Below are 19882 nucleotides of genomic sequence, written 5' to 3'. Positions count from 1 at the left end.
AATCTTTCCCTCTTCCTAGGCCTGACCTGACATAGTCTGATAAGGAAGACATTACATATTTTTCAGTTTGTTGCTTTGCTTTTCAAACTCTTGCTGCTGGATTCTTTAGAAAAAGTAGATCCGTCCTTCTTCGCACATTCTGTTTAAGATTCTTCAAAGTTTATTTCATAACCAGACAGTTCTTTGAATCCAGAGAATAAATCTCTATTATTAATCTTTGCTGTGTTCCTTTTCTATATGCCCTGTATTGTCTTCACATGTGCTTCTGTACGAGAAGTTAAAATGACCTTTCATCCATGGTGTGGTGATTACCTGCTTAGTGTTTGCCAGGTGTGTGCTCATCCTGAAATCCCTAGTCAAATCTGAAGTTCTGGGATGATCTCCCACTCACATGATGATGATATTTTAAGGCAACTGTATCTTCTTTCTGATCCTTTCAGTGATGGTCCTCTGCTCCAGTTAGGTTGAGAACCACTGGTCTAAACAGTGTTTGCCATAGTGGGCCACACTTGTAGCTTTCAGTGTTATGTGGGTCTCACCCACACAACTTATTTCTTGTATATCCATTTAAAAAATGTTTTAACAGGATGTCAGATGGGCTGCAACAGTATGCTGATTGGGCTGCATGCAGCCACATGGGCTGAAAACCCCACTGGTCTAGACACCTGTTATGCATTCAAGAATCTCGTGTGTGGTAGTGGACCTTAAACACTTGGGCTAGGTTAATAAACCTAGTATGCTTTTCAGGAGATGAGATTGGAGGCTAAAATGTGTTTAGTTTTTCCTCACCTTTGGGATAAATAGAAATATCTAATATATAAAAATAGTAAGGAAAGAGATTTTTTCCAAATTCTGAGAGCATGTAAAATAAGAGAATAAATAAAATGTTTAAACGACTTAAAAGGCATTTATGAAGTGATATTTTAATATTTACTGAAATGGCTGTTAATTATTTAAGATCATCTTGCATTGACAGTCTCGAGATGTTGTTTCAAGTCCACATATTCAGAATCTAACACTGTCCCTTAAAATAAATGTATTTTTCACCATGCTCTGTGATATAGTAAATACTGTTAATAACACCCTCCAAAAAGGTCAGTGCTAGACATTGAAACAGAATCTTCTAAAATAGCAGGAACTGGACTCAGTATGCAATTTCCTCATTGTGAGCAGGTACATGAAATGAGCATGTACCTGCATAGTGTAGTCTTCCTCCTCTTCTGTTGAACCTCTGTTTTATGAACAAGCAGGAAAAGCAAACTGATGAGCATCTTACCTTCCAAATATTTCTTATTCTAATCAAGTTCAGTCTCCTGCTTGACTCTTTGAAATGGAGCCAACAGACAAAGTCCTATAATTACATGCACACTAAAGACCCAAACAAAGCCAATATACTGGTATGTATATTGCTGTTGATTTTGTAGATGTTGTAACTTTTTCTGTATCAAGGAAATTTATTTTGAAAGAGAATAACATTTTAAAGGATTTACAGCTTTACAGTGATCACTTAAATATCTAAAGAAGAGAATTAGAGGACTGGAGTACTGGTAATAATGCACCTGGTAACATTTGGTCAAATACAGCCTAGGTCAAATGGAAATATATCTTTGCAGTTTTATCAGACATTCTAAGGACTGAAACGATATGAAACCTTACAGTAGCCTGAGGGGGCTGACCAGGACTGCAACCCCAGGTGCTGCCTTTTGGGAGGGGTGGGATGCAAAAATAGCTGGGGCAGCAGTAGCAACTGATTGTGCCACTGCCATTAGCCCCATGGCATCCCACACTGCTCTGGGCATGAAGCTGTCCTGCTATGCCTTTGCATTCTTACCTACTGTCATTTCTATACTGGTCTTCCAAGTCAGCATTGAAGCATTTTGACAAGGATTCAGGGAAATACTCTGCTGCTGTCTGTGTTGCATCTGTAGACAAATAGTCGTCTTCCAAAACTAACCTAGTTTCTCCAAAATCTTTCAAGAACATTACATTGGAATCTAACATGTATATGTAAATGTTTCAAATTTTATGGTTGTTGAAGTGTCAATAAAAAGTACATCTTCATATTTTGTTGAGTAGTAGGTACAAGCTTTTGGAGTCAAAATTAGAGTCTACCCTAAAAAAGTCTCTTGAAATAAAAGAAGAAAAAATTGCTGCTTTGGAAGCTCGTTTAGAAGAATCAACAAATTTAAATCAACAGCTGCGTCAGGAACTTAAAACAGTAAGGAAATAACTTGACTATTTTTATTATATGAAATTATTGAATTCTTGTTGTTTTTCAAGTTTAATTGCAGTGTATAATGAAACCTGAAAAATAAAGTATAACTGACAAAAAAAAACCTTACTCTTCTATCCAAATACTTAAAGCTTCAGAATTAGTGTTTTTCCATTACAAGACGCATTAAATTTGTCTGGAATTTTCTGAGCACTAATTCTTTAAAAGCCAAAGTAACAAATACAGAAATATTTAAGTTAGTCACATCTTTGATAAAAAAAGAACGATGGTCCCCTGAAATCCTGAAATGATGATTTTGCACTGAGCATTTTGAGGTTTTCCTCAACATTTGCTGTTTGTGAGTAACAGTGATGTAAAATAAACTATTAAAAGTATCTAGCCTTTAGGGTAAAAATGCCAAATGCTTCACTTTCATGATTATGAATTTATTCCAAGTGCCATGATTTCTGCAATCTTTGCTACTCATATTGTCACGTGCTTTGACTTTTGCCTTGAGAATGATAGCTGAACAACTTGCAGTAGTGTATGACAGCTACAGAATACCACTGACTTCCACAGGGTTTATTAACACCAGAACGGGGTGTTTAGAGAGCATATCCTTGAAGGCTTCGTATCAGACATATGTTCAGCCTGCCCTTTTCACCAAGCAGCTGTTGTACTTGGTACAGGGGATAGTGGAAGAGAGGACAGAGCCAGCATCCCTTTGGGGAGAGGATGGAGCCAAAAACAATGAATGGTAGAGGAACAGGATTTGGGGATGGCCAGCAGTCAAGAGATGAGGGAAAACTGAGTGGAGACCTGTTGGTTGCGCCTAGAGGGTGCCTGACAAGGAAACTCCATAAGGGAGAGTTAAGAAGGTAATTCTCTCCCATCAGTTGGTAGCAAAAAGGGGAGGACCCTTTCCCTTGGGTGCATTTAGTTTTGTGCTCAAAATATATATACAAAAGAGCAAAGAATGAGCTCCATTAAGACCTTAATAAAGGAGATAAGTTAGAGGTGCACTGATAGAGATTTTTTGGGCCAGTACCGATGACCTATTTTTAATGAGCTGTATTGGCCAATACTGATTTGATTTCCAATATGAAGCCCTGGAGTGTGGAGAGCAGCAACCAGCTGGTAAATCTGTTGTGGAGGAAGGGGTATGGTGGCGGGGGTACAAATCAGGGCACCTGCAGTGAGGGAGGGACTAGGACTGGGGTAGGTGCTGCCCAGCTGGGGCAGGGGGAGCAAGGGACAAAGCTAGGAGGAGCTCATCTAGGGGGCATGGTGGGGGGTGGCACCCCGGGAGGGCATGGGGGGGGCATGTGCCCCTGGATCTGTGGGGGGGGGCAAGGGCAGGCTGCCGCTGGAGGCTGAGGCCAGGGCAGTGCCGAGCTCTTCCCAGCAGTAGGCTGGGTAGGGCTACGCTCAAAGTGGGTGGTGGTGGTGCTGGGAAGGGGGCTATTGGGGAGGGCTGCAGCCACCCCACAATTTGCTGTAGGCCCCCTCCCAGTGCTTCCCCCACCAGGAAGAGCCTGGCACAGCCCCAGCCCCTAGCAGCAACGCACCCTTGCTCTGCATGCATAGATTTCATAGACTTTAGGGCTGGAAGGGACCTCGGGAGATCATAGAGTCCAGCCCCCTGCCCAAAGGGCAGGAAGTCAGCTGGGGTCATAGGATCCCAGCAAGATAAGCATCCAATTTACTCTTGAAGGTGTTCAATGTAGGTGCTTGAACCACCTCCGCTGGCAGACTGTTCCAGACCTTGGGGGCTCGGACAGTAAAGAAATTCTTCCTTATGTCCAGCCTGAAACGGTCTTGCAGGAGTTTGTGACTGTTCGACCTCGTCATCCCTTGGGGCGCTCTGGTGAACAGACGTTCCCCCAGATCCTGGTGTTCATCCCGATAAACTTTTAGGTGGCCATTAGATCACCCCTGAGCCTACGCTTTTCCAGGCTAAAGAGTCCCATGGCTCTCAGCCTGTCATCGTAAGATCTGTTTCCCTGACCTCTGATCATGCGCGTGGCTCTCCTCTGGACTCTCTCAAGCTTCTCCACATCCTTTTTCAATTGTGGAGCCCAAAACTGGACGCAGTACTCCAGCTGCGGCCTCACCAAGGCCGAGTACAAGGGGAGAATGACGTCCCGGGATTTGCTTGAGAAGCATCTATGGATGCACGCCAGCATTTTGGTCGCTTTACTAGCCGCAGCATCACATTGGAGGCTCATGTTCATGTTGTGCTCAATGATGACCCTCAAGTCTCTTTCTTCTGTAGTGCTAACCAACGTAGCACTGCCGAGCCTATAAGGGTGCTGCAGGTTTTTCCTCCCAAGGTGGAGAACCTTGCATTTTTTGGTGTTAAACACCATGAGGTTCTCGTCTGCCCATTTGCTGAGCTTGTCCAGGTCAGCCTGGATCACCCGCCTATCTTCTGGCGTGGATGCTTTGCCCCAAAGTTTGGTGTCATCGGCGAACTTGGCCAGTCCACTCCTGACTCCAATGTCCACATCGTTAATGAAGATGTTGAACAGTATGGGTCCCAGGACAGAGCCTTGAGGGACCCCACTGGTCACAGGGCACCACGATGAGTGACTGCCATCAATCACAACCCTCTGGGTCCAACCACGAAGCCAATTTCCCAGCCAGCAGATCGTGGTGGAGCCAAGGCCACAACTGGGCAGTTTGGCCAAGAGGTGATCATGGGATACCAGATCAAAAGCTTTTTTGAAGTCAAGATATATGACATCAATCTCTTCTCCCTGGTCCAGGTGATAGGTCACCTGGTCATAGAAGGAAATGAGATTGGTCAAACAAGACCTACCTGCAACAAACCCGTGCTGGCTGTCCCTTAGAATGTTAGCCTGGGCCAGTCCCTCAAGGATGGCCTCCTTAATAAACTTTTCTAAGATCTTCCCCAGGATAGAAGTCAGGCTAATGGGCCTGTAGTTAGCCGGATCCACTCTCCTCCCTTTCTTGAAGATCGGCACCACACTGGCCTTCTTCCAGTCTTCGGGCACTACACCAGAGCGCCAGGAGTTTTCAAAGACCTGTGCCAGGGGCTGGGCTATGACGCTCGCCAGCTCCTTGAGTACCCTGGGGTGCAGGTTGTCAGGGCCAGCTGACTTGAAGGTATCCAGCTTCTCAAGGTGTTCCTTCACGAGGTCAGCATTGATGGAGGGTAGGGGATCCCCCTCACCCAGATTTCCCTGTCCCATAGCAGGCATGGGCATCCCGTGTGACTGATGAAAGACTGACGCAAAGTACCTATTTAATAGGTTGGCTTTTTCCTGGGCGTCAGTTGTCAGTTGCCCCATCTGGTTTAGCAGGGGTCCAACATTGCCCTTGCTTTTCCTCCGGCTCCCCACATCTGAAAAAGGACTGGGCACATGTCCCCCATGGTTTCCTGGGGTACAGATAGTGGTGGGAGCCCCCCCCCAGACAAGCCATGGCTCCATCCAATGCCCTACCCTGCCCCAGCTGTGCAATGCCTGCCCCAGCCCCACCCCCACTCCCTCCCTCACCATGAGGGCCTAGATCTGCCCCCCCCCATTCCCTTTCCCCTCCCCCACAAGAGACTTACCAGCTGTTTCTGGCTGCTCTCCATGCTGTGCATGAATGTTGTGCGCCTCCAGAGGCTTTGGGGGGCACAGTGAACTCCCACAGGCGGCGGCAGCAGCAGCATTGTCAGCAGGGGGAGCGTGGTGGCAGTGAGCTTTCGCAGGTTGCCATGGCACTGTGGCGGTGGCGGGGAGCAAGCAAGTGCCAACCAGCTGTCAGCGACCACCCACAGATGCTGTAAGCAGCGGCTAGTGGCAATCAGGAGCTGCCCACAAATCCCGTCAATGGTGAGGGGTTGGGGGTGTGGTGAGTGGCAAATGCCTGCAGGCGCCACCAGCAGTGTTGGTGTTGCTTTTTCCTGGGGATGCACCGTCAAGCTCAAGGGGTGCATGTACACCTGCATGCACCCCCTAGACATGGCCAACGATGCTGCAGTTCTGTGCTCCTGGCTGCCTGCATGCTGCTCCGTAGCTGCGTGCACGTACGGGGTATTGGCCATATTATCAGCCACAGCAGCCAAAAAAAGGCGATTGCCGATACTGTCGATTTTTCCTTATATTGGTGCTGGTCCAATACATCAGTGCACCTCTAGATAAAATCTAAAATAAGTGAGAAGATTGACAGATTGTAGATAATGTTATATATCACAGGCCAGCGAATATTTCCTCAATGATGGTGCGTGAAAAGAATAATTTGACTGAACTTGGGTCTTGATTTGAAAAAAGATCCCCATTTCCGAAGAAACACAGAATTTTATGATGCAACTTACAAACATTTAGAATGGGATAGCCAAATATGAAATGTACCCTTCTAGATTGTTGTAGGTAACAACCTACTCCATCAGATGCATCTGATTAAGTATATTGTTGCCTACAAAAGCGCATGCCTTTCTGAGCCAGTTAGCCTCTTAAATTGTCACCCTGACCTTCCTTCTGCTTGACTTGAGAATAATGTGGCTAACCATCCTCTTCTAAAGTTGAAGGTACAGTAGAATGTAAATAAAGAGAATGTATCAAATACATAATAGTCAGGGGTGCAGTTATTTCTGCTTTGCTGGAAATGTCAATTTCAAAAGTTTTAAGAAGTGCTCATCATGGCTCAGTGTCAGTATCTATCCTATATATCTATTCTGCATATACCTCCCCCTCACTCCAATACGTATACATAGGCAAACACAAAATTAAATGATCAAATTATGTCGTAAAATATAAATACTAAAATATTCGTGCAGTTTTCCATTTTGTTCAAGCTACGATGGTTATGTAATTGAGAAGATGCTTGTTTTTAATTATTTATTTTCTTTTTAAAAATTGTCTTGAATGATTTTAGGTGAAAAAAAACTATGAAGCCCTCAAACAAAGACAGGAGGAGGAAAGAATGGTACAGAATTCTCCCCCAAGGACTGGTGAAGAAAGTCAGTCTGTCAATAAATGGGAAAAGGAAAATCAAGAAACTACCAGAGAACTATTGAAAGTTAAAGATAGATTAATTGAAGTAGAAAGGAATGTAAGTTGTTTTAATGTTCACTTGTTTTATGTTAGGTGTTCCATAAACATGAGAGAGAAGATTCCTAAGAACTTCAAATGATTGTCTAATTGGGGAGCCTAGCAGATATGAATTCATTAAGGTTTCTGAGACACTTGGATTCTGCAGTGATGAGACGCAAAGAAAACTCATGGCCAAAATTAAAAAAGAAAAAGAGTACCAAAAATTTCATAGATGGGACCTAGGGATATGAAAGGTTAAATGTTTAAACAACAAGTATATTTATACTGATAATGCATTACCAGTTAATGTTTAGTGTGGGGCAAGGAAGGGAAGTGGTGGGGTGCCTCAAGACCAGGAAGGCAGGAGGGAGGTGCAAGGGGGGAGGGGGAGGGGGACTAGTACCCATACCTACTCTTCCCTCCATCCCAGTGTGCTAGCAGCTGGAGCACGCTGGGAAAGCCCCTCACCTGCTGCTACTGCCTGCAGCTTCACATGGGCTGTGTTGTCAGGTGGGGCTTGCTGCCACCCCTCTCTCTCTTCCCCTCCCGCCCCCCTCCACATCAAAGGCCTGCCACCTTCTTCTTTCGTTCACCTTTTGAAAATCTTCCAAATCTAGCTTTTTAAAATTCCATCTTGTCCTATAGTAATAATTTACTATACTTGCTTTGTGTGTTATAGGCTGATTTACAAATTTGTTCCACTTCTCTCAGTTTCTATTAATCTGTCTTGAATCCCTGTATCCATACACAGATTGAATTCTGAAAGCATCCAAATTGATCTATATTGATTGTTAAGAGTTGTGTCTTTTTGTATGTGCTTTGAAAAGTGTTCTCCAGAGCAGCGTTTCCCAACCTTTTTCGTCCCACGGCACACTTAGCTAAATGAAAAAGCACCATGGCATACCAGATGCGGGGTGGGGGTGGCCAGCCAGCCATTATTTTGGGCTGGAGCCACACTCCCCGTCTGTCTGTGTCCACAGCAACAGCAGGTGGGGGTGGGGCTTCAGCCAGGCAGGGGGAGCCCAAACTGCTGTGGCACACCTGGACGTGACTGAAACGCTGGTCCAGAGTAAGGTTAGAGTTACTTTCTATTCTGAGAATTCATTCATATCTCTAAATCTCCCAGAAAAAGTCTTTTGTTCTTGAATTTTTGCAATTCTAGTTCTTGGAATAGGAACATTTTAAAGAAAATTTTGAAAAGTATTGGACAAATTGTTTCAGAGATTAGAGATTAAATCCTTTCTCCCTGAAGATACTGTCTGAACTTTAATTGGATTTAAGGGGACCAGAATTTCACCTTTGGAATTTAGAGATGAAGGGTGAACAGGTTCAGTTTTTGTAGCATTTCATTTTTTAAGAAATGCCTAGCCTAGAAATTTCACGTGTTTTATTAGGTAGGGCTCAATGACATCTGATCAGTTAGACCTTTTGAAGAGGATTGGTGAAAGCTTCCAGCTATTTATGAAACACTGGAAACTGTTATTGTTCTTGCATAGCTCTGTCTTCAGTATGTGGACATAAACACACTGTCTTTGCTTCCTACCTACCATCTCAATGTGCAGAGGTACACACTCTTTTCCTCTCCCCTGCTTTTGTTCCTTTCCATCTCCACATATATCCTTTCTACTAGTGCATACACATGAGAGTGCCACGCAGGAAAGAGTGTGCATCTCTTCCCCTTTCCCACTGGTATCCTTATCTGATCCCTTTGTGTGCACGTAAATATAATCTTTCTGCTTATTCCCAAATCTCCCAAACAGTCTTCATTACCCTCCAAAATGGAGAGGAAAATTTTCAGGTAACATTTCCACATTGTTCAGATACCTGAACATTTTCCTCTTTTGTGATTTAAAGGGAAACTCTTAAATGCAGCCTGGTTGTATTTAAAGCAGATGTTACCATAGTAGAATAATGCAATGTGTAAATTGCTGGTGCATGAGACTCATTTTCAGTGCCTTTTTTTTTTTTTTTTTTTTTTTTAAGAATGCTACTCTGCAAGCAGAGAAACAAGCACTGAAAACTCAACTAAAGCAACTTGAGACACAGAACAATAATCTACAAGCTCAGATTCTGGCACTTCAGAGACAGACTGTTTCTTTACAGGAGCAAAATACTACCCTGCAAACTCAAAATGCCAAGCTTCAGGTTATATTTTTTATTTTACTTTCCCCCGCCATGTGTTTAAAGAGAGATTTCAGGACTCTTCTTTCTGCCAAGTGACTTTTTTTTAACTGTACAGCAGTAGTAGGTACAATGGCAATCAAAGTAATAAATCAAAGCTTTGCAATTTATGCTCAGGAGATAAATGTACTTTGTCATTCAGGATGGAATCTGTTTCCTTCTTGCTTCTAAGTCGCATATTTTTACCTGTGGTGTTTTTGGTGCATAACTATGTGTGCACGCCCATTCTAGATGCCTGTTTGCATCTCAGTCAAAAAAAATATAGCTGGTCAGAAACTCATGAGTAGTAGATATTGGATTCTAGAAAAGAATCCTTTCATGTTTTAGCTCCAATAGCCAAGTAATTAGGGAACTTACTCAGGAAGCAGGAGATGTAGGTTTAAGATCCCTCTCTACCTGCCTTACTCAGGGGGATGTTGAACCTACATCTCTGATTTTCCAGCACAGTATTCTAATTGCCACACCACAGGTCAGGGATTAGCCTCTACTCATGCTTGTTTTGAGACTGGTTCTCTGAGGACAGTCAAGAGAGGGAAGCATTTGGGGCCCAAAGGAACAAGCAAGCTAGGTGGTGTGTGGCTTAGTGTGATAGCTGCTGGTGTAGAAAGGATAGTCTGGCTTCTAGTCTGGACTCCCAGTGAGGAAGAAAACTTTCCTATTAAACTGTCCTTCATTAATTGATGATTAAATGCAAGGGGCAGCAGCTCAGGATTGCTGTCACTTTCCCTCATCATTTTTCCAGGACAGTCTCAGATAAGCACGTATGTGGGCTATGGGCTACATGAACATAACTGTGTACAAGCCTGGCCAATGCAGTCTGTTCATGCTCAGTATATATCTGCAAGCTGATGCATTCACAGTGAAAGCAAAAGTCAATAACAGCCAGGTGGATGGCCAGGAAACTATCATTTAGATGCACAAAGGGAAGATTCCACCCTCAGTCTCCAACATTCTATTTTACCTTATCTTTTCATGTAGTGGAAAGGTGTTAAAAGTGCACCCAAGAACCAGTATACTATTTATAGAACCATAGGATCATAGGAAAGTAGGGCTGGAAGGGACCTCGCATGGTCATCTAATCCATCCCCCTGATCAGGGCAGGAGCATCCCTGATTAAACATTCTCAGCCAAGTGTCTTGTCTAACCCATATTTAAGTCATTCATATTATTTTATATTTTAACATATTATATGTTTAATATTTTTATATGCGAGTTAGAATTAATAAAATCTAAAATTGCACGTAATACTAAAAAAAAAGAAAGTGTGAATGCATTGAAAGAGAGCTTGCAAAAGAGATTGGAAATTAATGAGATGAGATTTTATCAGGATAATCCAGTTACGGAAATAGAGTTAATATTCACATGCATAACTTTGACCTTTGAGAAAATCAAGGATTAATTCTAAATGCCAGCCCTCCCTCTCTACTTACCTATTTAAATATGCAGTTTTTTTTCAGTATATTAAATTATCCTGCAGTTGCATCTGCTTTCTAGGGCTCTGAAAATTAAGGAGTGTTAAATAGTATAATATCTTCCATTTAACGAGAACTGGTAAACAAAATGGTATATGTGATCAAGCATGAACAGAATTTAGAAGTTAAAGGACATCTAGAGGAATGGATGAACAACTCCTGACAGTCAAGAAATGAGGAAGGGGGGGGTTGGTTACATATACTAAGGAGGAGGATACAGTTCTGTTCCAAATGCAGTTTATATATGACACACTGAAACCTGATTAGTGATCATTTCTCTTCATTATAGTTGTCGAAGCTGTGAACAAAACAGAACTCTAATGTACATGTTTATCCTACCTGGTTTTGGTATATTCAGAGAAGGCATTTAGTAATAGAATAAATCAGGGCTGTCCAGCTCATGGCCCACAGCTTGCAGCTCCTAGGTTCCCAGCAGCCTAGGTGTTGCTTTCCCCATTGCTCTCCTATTACTGGTGCTGGCATCTTGGGGCTTTCTCTAGCTTCTGCTTCCTTCTTGCAAGGCAGCCCATGGAGCCCAGGGAGTGCATGCCGGAGGGAGTAGGGGCGGGGAGAATGTGGCCTTGTCAGGCTGCTCAGGAGCTCTGCAGCCCCTGACTGCACAGAAGTTGGAAAGCTCTGGTATAAATAATGACCTTACTATAGAAATTCATATATATGTATCCCTTCTTGAATGACCTATTCAGTATTTTGTTCAGAGAGAAAGTAGCCATCCATAAAAAAAATAAAAATTAAAAAGTAGTAAGCATCCAGAGCTTGATATGAAGACCCCCATGAGACAATCTGGAGGCAAGCATTGAAGGACAGACAGTCTAGAGCAGCATCTCCTGGTGTCTGAGCATGAGCATTCTCAGGCCTTCTTAGTCCTCTCTCTCCCTCCTGTTACATGCTGTTGCTGTTTCCTTTTGCCTGCCTATAACACTGCTGGGTCACAGGTAGTTAATTGTTATTGTTAGTCAGACTTTTTACTGGCAACTAAACTTTTTTACTATGATTGGTGTTAACCCCTTAAAAATCAAACCTGAACTTTGTCTCAAGTCTAGCAGAATGGTTACATTTCTATTATACAAAACAGGTGCTAGTAAAAACATGTGCCAATAAAATTTTTTCATTGGCACTAAAAAGTTTGCAACTTACCAGTTTAAAAAAACAAAAAAAAAAATTGTCTTGGGTTGACCACCCTGGACTCAGATAGCAACGGGTATGTGGGCAGTGAGGTTTGACATTAGTCATGAGGCATGGGATCAAGAGCAGATAAGGGCAAGTGCCAGAAGCAAGGGTCAGGAGCCAGCAGCTAAGAGCAAGGGGGGGTCAGGAACCAGCAGTACATAAGTTGGAACCAGGAGCCAGAAACATAGGGCTAGACAGGAAGGCATCTGTCCTGCAAAGAGCCTCCTGGGCACTGAAAAGGCTGCTTATAAAATAGGCAGCCATGCTCATACAAAGTAACTAGTGCCAGCTGAAGGTTGTTTTTGATGTGGCCTTCTTAGAAGCAAAAGGCAGAGTCTTTCAGAATCTGTGAAGGAGGTGGTATTTCTTGGACAACAGTGAATTTATCAGTAGCTGGTCTTGGAAAGGACAGGGACACCCTACCTACCCTAGAGAGCTGAAGAAGAAGTATGGAGCATGAAATTGGAGAAGTCTCACTGGTGAACTTCTAGCACTTCCACACAAGCTGGGGGAAGGGGCATGACATGCTCATGCTCTAGGGTAGACAGGCCCAGAATTGACTTTGTGGCTGTTTCGTCATCTGAAACTACATACCATATTTACTCAATTCCAAGACAAAGCTTTTTCCCCATTTAACATGGCAGGGAAGCCCTTGGCCTTGGAATTGAGTATGAGTAGTTGGGGGGCAGGCAACTACTTTATTTCCAGCCCTGACCTGAGCTGCTGCCTGCCCTCCTGCAGTGTTGGGGGCCCCCTCCTGCCTCTTCCCCTACTTCCCCCTCTGCCCTCCCCGCCTTATTCTTGCTGCAGTGCTAGCAGGCTCCATCCCCACTCTAGCTAGGGGCAGGGTGCATAGCCCCAGCCTGGTCCAGTTGCTAAGTTCTGCTGCCCCTGCTGTTGCAAGTGTTGGCTGGTAGGGAGAACAGGAGGCAAAGAGCAAGCTGCTTAACCCCTCCCATACCTGTTTTACCTCACTGCTCTCTACCTACTGCTTTCCACTGCTTCCCCTACTACCTGCCTCCCATTGCTTGCTACTTGCCACTTTTCCTGCTGCAGCAGTAGGGGAGTGTGACAAAGTAGGGCTCCCTGACTAGCAGCAATGCTGGTTTCCCCACTTTCTTTTGGGTACACCACCCACCTGACTCTCATGCCATGCCTTGTTCTTAATTAATCACAATGTTAATTAAGGCAGGACGCTGTCCATTCTTGCCCCGATGCCAGGGGGCGCTATCTGTGGCTCCAGTCCTCCCCTCCACTGCAGTCCAAGCCTCGCAGATGGCATCCAGGTGTTAATCTTACCGGCCCCACAATCCTCCTATCAGGACTCCAAGATCCCTCCAACCAGGTGGCCTACCCTGCCCTCATTTGCAGCTGCCTAGCTCCCTGAAACTATTTCCTCTCCTGGGCATGGTCCCCCCCAGACTGTGGCCACACAGGCCCTGGCCTTGCCTCCAAGGCCAGTCAGAACCCCAGGCCCTCAGCTCTGTGTGTCCCTTGCGGTGGGCCCCTGGCCCTTTTGACCATTCAGGTCCTGGTGCCTTTGTTGACTAGGCCTCTACATCAGGCCTCTGAGCTTCTAGCCCCACCCTTGCTCCTGGGTCTGCCTTCCAGGCCTACTAGGAGTTAACGCACCCAGTTGTGGGAGCTGGGGTAACTCACACCTGGTGTTCCAGGGTCTCACAGGGACTCTCACTCCCCTCTTGGAGCAGCATGTCATCTCTCTTTCTCTCCCCCCCTCCATAGTGGGCTCTTAGCCCTCAGGTTTTCTCCCCCTTCACAGGGGTTCCTCCTCTCTGCCCCCTCACTTGGGCCACAAGGTTTTCCTCCCCAATGGGCTCAGGTAGGGCTGTGCCTGGCCCCAACTACCTTTCCTCAGGGTCTTGCACCCCACAGGGCGCAAGTGTCTGCAGCTGTGCCTGGCCTCTGCTACCTTACTTCTCAGGGTCTTTCACCGTGCAGAGCTCAGGTGTCTGCAGCCATGCGTGGCCCTACTACCTCCAATGTGACCAGACCCACCCAAAGGTGAGGGCTAGGGTTAATACCCGCCTTTCACCAGGGTGATCACTGTCCTGGCATTTCCTGGGGGCTTCTGCACCACAGAGCCCCACCAGGCCACCCACTCTTGGCAGGGTGCAGTTTTAGGTCATGCCCAGGACCAGGAGCCTCCTAGCCATCCCCTACAGCTCCTGCCCTTACCTCCAGGATGCTTCAACCAGCCTTACAGCCAGGCAACGTTGCTGCCTGCCTGCTAGCAGGGAACTGATCTGTTTGTATGGGCGGCCAGAGATTTAAAATGGCCACCCCAATCAAGCACCTGCTGGCTGCTTGGCTCCAGTCTTAAAGTGGCAGGCACCCACAGTGCCCTGCCACACACCTTCCCCCTTAAAATAGTACCTGGGGGAGGTTTCCCTGGTGCTCCTCCAAAGCAGGCTCCGCTCAGAGCCTGTGAGAGCCCTCAAGTGGCGAGCACCCCAAAGGTGCTCCGCCACACACCTTCCCCTTAAAAATGACATCCAGGGGCTTCACTTGGCTGCCTTCCTTGCTTGCTCTGCCCCAGCCTACTGCAGCCCCTGCCACGTGGTGAGCACCCCGAAGGTGCTCCACCACAGGGAGGAACAAATTTAAGATGACCCTCCCAATAATTAGATTCTATACATGGAAAATTATAATAAACTAGCCAACTGCCGGTAGAGGGGGTGGCAGTCAGGGACGGAGTCCCGTGTCCACCCTCCAGTCCAGGCTCGCTCCCCACTTCCCTCCTGCCACTTAGGGTCTTGGCGTGCTCCCCACTTCCCTACCATGGCAACGGGGGGAAGGGAGGAGTGGGCTCAGGCCCAACACAAGGGGGTGTGGGGGAGGAAAGTGGGAAGAAGTCGGCCTGATGTGCCGGCTGGGGGGTGGAGCAGCAGGCCCTGGTGAACACAGTGGTGGTGGGGGGATAGGAGCGGGCTCAGGGCTGACATGGGGCGGGGGGGTTGGAGGGGAGGAGTGGGCCTGGGCCCCGGGGGGAGGAGGCCTGCTCCTCCCCTCCCCCCATCACTGCTGCATCAGACTGGGCCCGCTGCTCCCCCCACCAATGCCGCAGTGGGCCGGCTTTTCACCCCCACCCTTGGGCCCGCTCCTCCTCCCCCCCATGGTGGGTCTGGGCCTGCTCCCTCCCTTCCAGGGCCACTCCCCTGTTCCCCCCTGCAGCAGCGGGGGAGGGCAGGAGTGCACATAGGCCCACTCCTCCCTTCCCCACTGCCGCAGCCATCCTGGGCCTGCTTCCCCCTCCCACACTGGGCTTGGGGTCTGGGCTTGCTCCACGCTGCAGTGCCACCGGCTCCAAGTAGTTTCAATCAGCCAATCAGAGTGCAAATAAAGTGTTATGGACAGATAGGCTAACTAAGGCTTTTATAATATTAGAATGTATAAGTTTTCCATGTTGTCTTAAATTCATTTTCATCTTGGATTCAGCTAAATATGATATGTCTTAGATGTAGGAGTCTTCTTAATTGAATCTCACTCTGCGTTGTTTGGACAAAATGATCCTTAGAATCACTTCAGCATCATCCCTAAATTAATTTCCATCTTACATATATTTCAAGAAGTAGTCCTCCTGTGGATCTGCCCCAACCCTTCAGGTCTGAAGGAGGAGCTCTTTTCCAGTCTGGATATTTGTCAGAACTTCAAAGGATAGACTGACTGTTTTAAGCTGTTTAGGAAGTCCAAACATTAGGTCAAGCATTTCAGAACCCTACAATCTAAGGAATCTTATACCTGTGTCTAACCTCAGGGTCCGTTGCTAAGAGTAATGATGTTGTAGTAGTGACTTCTCACAGAGAAACACATTTCTGTCTATGCTTGAAGATCTGAAATGTCTCCACTAAGTACACTCTTTCAGCAAGCTTTGCAGTGTAGACACCCCATCATAAGCTGATGGATATTTGGCAGGAGGACACTTTTATTGAGGAACCTCTGCAGAAACTATGCACTCAGATACTGTTGTTTAATTTTATTTCCAATTCCCCCCTAGAATAGGCTGTATTGATTGCAGTCCTATTATGATGAATATGTGGACATTAATTTAGTAAAAGGTAGGAAAAATATCATGTTTTCTTGCATACAATGCACACCTTTTTCCTCAAAAATCACCCTTCCCCCCAGTTAGTGTGCATGTATTAAGTAGGGAAGCTGATTTTCTGACTGTGATACAAGCACCCTGGTTGGAGTCCTGATTACACAGTGCAGGAGCTGTTGCATTACTATTCAGGCAGCTAAGGAAATCATTTGACTTAGAGGCTTGTTGTTTGTCACTCCAGAGGTGTTAACAGTCCATCTCTCCTTTTTTTAAGGATCTTGACATTCCACTAATCAGGCTAACCTTTCTTAGAGCAACTTTGCTGACTGCCAGCAGCTTCTGGTCTTTCTTCTATATCACAGCCTTGAAGACTCATTATAGAGCCACCCGTGTACACCAGTCTTTAGCAACAGCTAGAGTTTTAGCTTTAATTAAGCAGGAAATTGAGGGCAAGTCAGCTGAAGATAAGGCTCTGTTTTCGCTCTATGCAACCATAACTTTGCAATAGCCTTTTTTTCCCCCTTCATCCTGCCTTCCAGAATCAGGGTGTGTATTATATTCAGGGACATGTATGCAAGCAAATATGGTACTTGTGTCTACTTGAAAAAATTCCTTTCTTTTAGTAAGAATGTCAAAGATCCAGCCCGTACGGTAAAAATATATTTAGTGATTTAAGGAGGGATAACCACTGTCATCTAAAACATTTTGGAAACAGAGTTGTCAATCTCAATGCTCAAAGAAGGGAAGGCATCTCTTCTGGAAAGCATATAAGTAGAACTTTCAAGTTACCCATATGCTATAGTATTTTTCTCAGTGGAGACTAATGTAATGTAAGCGTATACATAAGTGCTTTCTTTAATTGTGGCCCTGAAGATGTAGACCAGATTGTAAAGTTTTAAATAAAATGTTCCATTTAAATTTATTATTAGCAAAATCTAGTCCCTTTGAAAGCTGTTAGGTAATGGAATAATTAGGAAAATAACATTTGTGAGGTCACAGAAATATTTACAAGTAAATTAAATTTTACTCGGGAGTTGGACTAGATGACCTCCTGAATTCCCTTCCAACCCTAATTTTCTATGATTTTATGAAATGCACCAAGAAAATAATTAGCTTGCAGTCCTTCATTAGGAGTAATAAACTAGAAGACCAAGAAGGTCATTTGGAGCCTTCAGCAATATACTCTTCCACACTTTCATCATCAGCAATAATAAATTAAAATGAACTTTATTCTTCTACCCATATCTACTGTTTATAACTACAGGTTGAAAATTCTACCCTTAATTCTCAAAGTACATCTCTTATGAATCAGAATGCACAATTGTTGATCCAGCAGTCTGCTTTAGAAAATGAAAATGAATCCATTCTCAAGGAACGGGAGGATCTGAAATCACTGTATGATTCACTTGTTAAAGATCATGAAAAACTGGAACACCTTCATGAACGTCAGGCTTCTGAATATGAATCTCTAATTGCCAAACATGGAAGCCTCAAGTCTGCACACAAAAATCTTGAGGTGGAACATAAAGACCTAGAAGATAGGTAATCTGGTTTGTTAATGCCTCGTGTGAAGTTCAAAATCTGTTGTTCTTAATAATGTGAAAACTCGTTTGTATAATTGCAATAATTAAAATAGATCTTGTATCTTGGGAGTAAAAAAAGACCATGACATTTGAATTCTTAATCATATTAATTCTAGGAGATGTAAACAAAGCCTTTATGTTAACCTTGTTTGCAGGTACAATCAGTTGCTGAAACAAAAAGTGCAATTAGAAGAACTGGAAAAAGTGCTCAAGACAGAACAAGAGAAAATGTTGCAGCAAAATGAAAAACATGAAAAGGTAGCAGCAGAATACAAAACACTTCGTGATGAAAATGATAGGTATGGCAAAATTCTGATGTTATCAATGTTTAAATAATATATATATAAAATAAAACACCTACATTTTCACAGGAATATTGTGTCTATTGTTTAAACAAATGTAGTGTACTTTGAAGTCAGTACCCAAGACTGGGTGAGCAGAATCATTTGTTGTATGTCACACTTTAGACACATTATTAGATCCCCAGTATGTTTGCTTATAGGAGGCTTCTGGGTGCTTATGATTGTTGACAAAGTCAGGTGAAAGTCTAAATATAATATAGAAGCTTATCTTTAGTCACCATTTATTTTATTATTTTTATTATTTTTTTTTATTTTTTACAAAAACGTGGGTCATTAGATGACTAAAAAACTTGATGCCATTGTGCATGCACCCTGACCCTGGATGTCGGTACATGTGCTTCTAAGATTCCTGGGGTGCTCTCACACCTTTAGAGTTGCCTTCTGCCCCAAACTCTTCCTGCTATCTGCCGCTTGACCACTGAGAAACAGCTGAGATGTGCCAGAGGCTAACTCCTTGTCCTTATGTCATCTCAGTCTTACCAGTCTCACCCAGTTGTTGCCAGCTGTTACCAGAGGGAATGTTGTCAGCTGTAAGAATCATACCCATGTCCAGTCATATGATCAGAAAATATAATTCCTTAGAAAAGGCTTGCTGATATGGTCAAATGCTCTGAAATCACAGTTATCACTGACCAAGTGGGTTAGAAAAGATTTATTATTAAAAAAAGATCAACCATAAGAAATCAGTAACCACATACAGACAAGACATAAGAATAAATGGATGAAGAAAGTCAAACCAATAACCTGTTCTTACCCTGCAACTTAAATCCAGAAATGCATTTCCTACTCAAATCAACAAGTTAGAAAACAGCCCCTACATCTCCTGTCAGCTTCCTTTACTGAGTGCTAGCAGCCTTCCTTGTACCCAGGCAAACAAGGTTCTTTAGGTAAATGTGTTATTTTTTATTAGACCAACTCAGCAGTTGGAAAACTGTTTAATTGGTCTAATAAAAGATATCACATTTACCCAAAGAACCTTGTCTGCCTATGTCCGTAGAGACCAACACAGCTACAACCAACACTTCTTTGTATCCAGGAAGATTAGAGACCCCACCCCCTGCTTTCAAGACAGGACTTACACATAGCTTCTTATCTGGCCATTTACAACGTCATCCATTGGAATTTTGGGGAGCACACACTACACATATAACTTCTTGCTTCCTCCTAAGAGAGGTGTTTATTAGACTTAAAAGTTTTTTCCTGATCTAATGAGCAGAAGAATGTGTATCCTTTCAGACATGAAGAATATTAATCAGATATACTGTCTCTCACATGATCATCCCCAAGTGGGAAATGCTTTTTCTATTCCTAGGTTCTAGTTATGTTAAAGTTTCTCTTTTTAAAATATAAAGTGTTCATTGTCTCCACAATGAAGGGGCTATTCCTGAGTAAACACATTCCTGTCAGATGCTAATTCTCAGCTGTTGCCTCTTCCAAGTATCAATAGAGGAGAAACACTTGAGTTAATCACTGCCCCACTAAAAACATTCTTATAAACATTCAATATAAAGTTGTATCAAAATTACGTTTATATCAAATACCACAATTCTTACAGATATAAGAATAAGGCTGAACACAGCTTCATACTGTATATCTGTAGAGACTACATATGGCATATCAGTAAAACAACTTCAAAAAACCAGACAAGATGCCCCATGAACCCATTAAACTCATGACAGCCATATGTCATGGTTCACAAATCTCTTGGTCTAGCTGATTTCTTTACAGACTATTTTGTTTTGGTTCTCTTTTATCTTAATAAATAAAAGAATTGGATCC

At 44.0% G+C, this 19882-nt stretch overlaps 1 protein-coding gene across 10 annotated transcripts in view; it reads left to right on the top strand.

Moving 5' to 3' along the window:
• Window positions 1–19882, top strand: part of CCDC88A (coiled-coil and HOOK domain protein 88A) — a 201921-nt gene that overhangs the window by 148578 nt on the left and 33461 nt on the right. For all 10 annotated transcript variants that reach the window (XM_090049774.1, XM_090049761.1, XM_090049766.1 and 7 more), the window contains exons 17-21: window positions 2077–2218; window positions 7100–7276; window positions 9241–9402; window positions 17423–17700; window positions 17897–18040. In XM_090049774.1, coding sequence (XP_089905900.1) covers window positions 2077–2218; window positions 7100–7276; window positions 9241–9402; window positions 17423–17700; window positions 17897–18040 — 903 coding nt within the window. The remainder of the gene's footprint in view (window positions 1–2076; window positions 2219–7099; window positions 7277–9240; window positions 9403–17422; window positions 17701–17896; window positions 18041–19882) is intronic.

This window comes from Crocodylus siamensis, chromosome 1, assembly GCF_052110815.1.
Source record: "Crocodylus siamensis isolate JL-2025a chromosome 1, ASM5211081v1, whole genome shotgun sequence".
Lineage (NCBI taxonomy): Eukaryota > Metazoa > Chordata > Crocodylia > Crocodylidae > Crocodylus > Crocodylus siamensis.
This window is presented reverse-complemented; position numbering and strand designations above follow the sequence as displayed.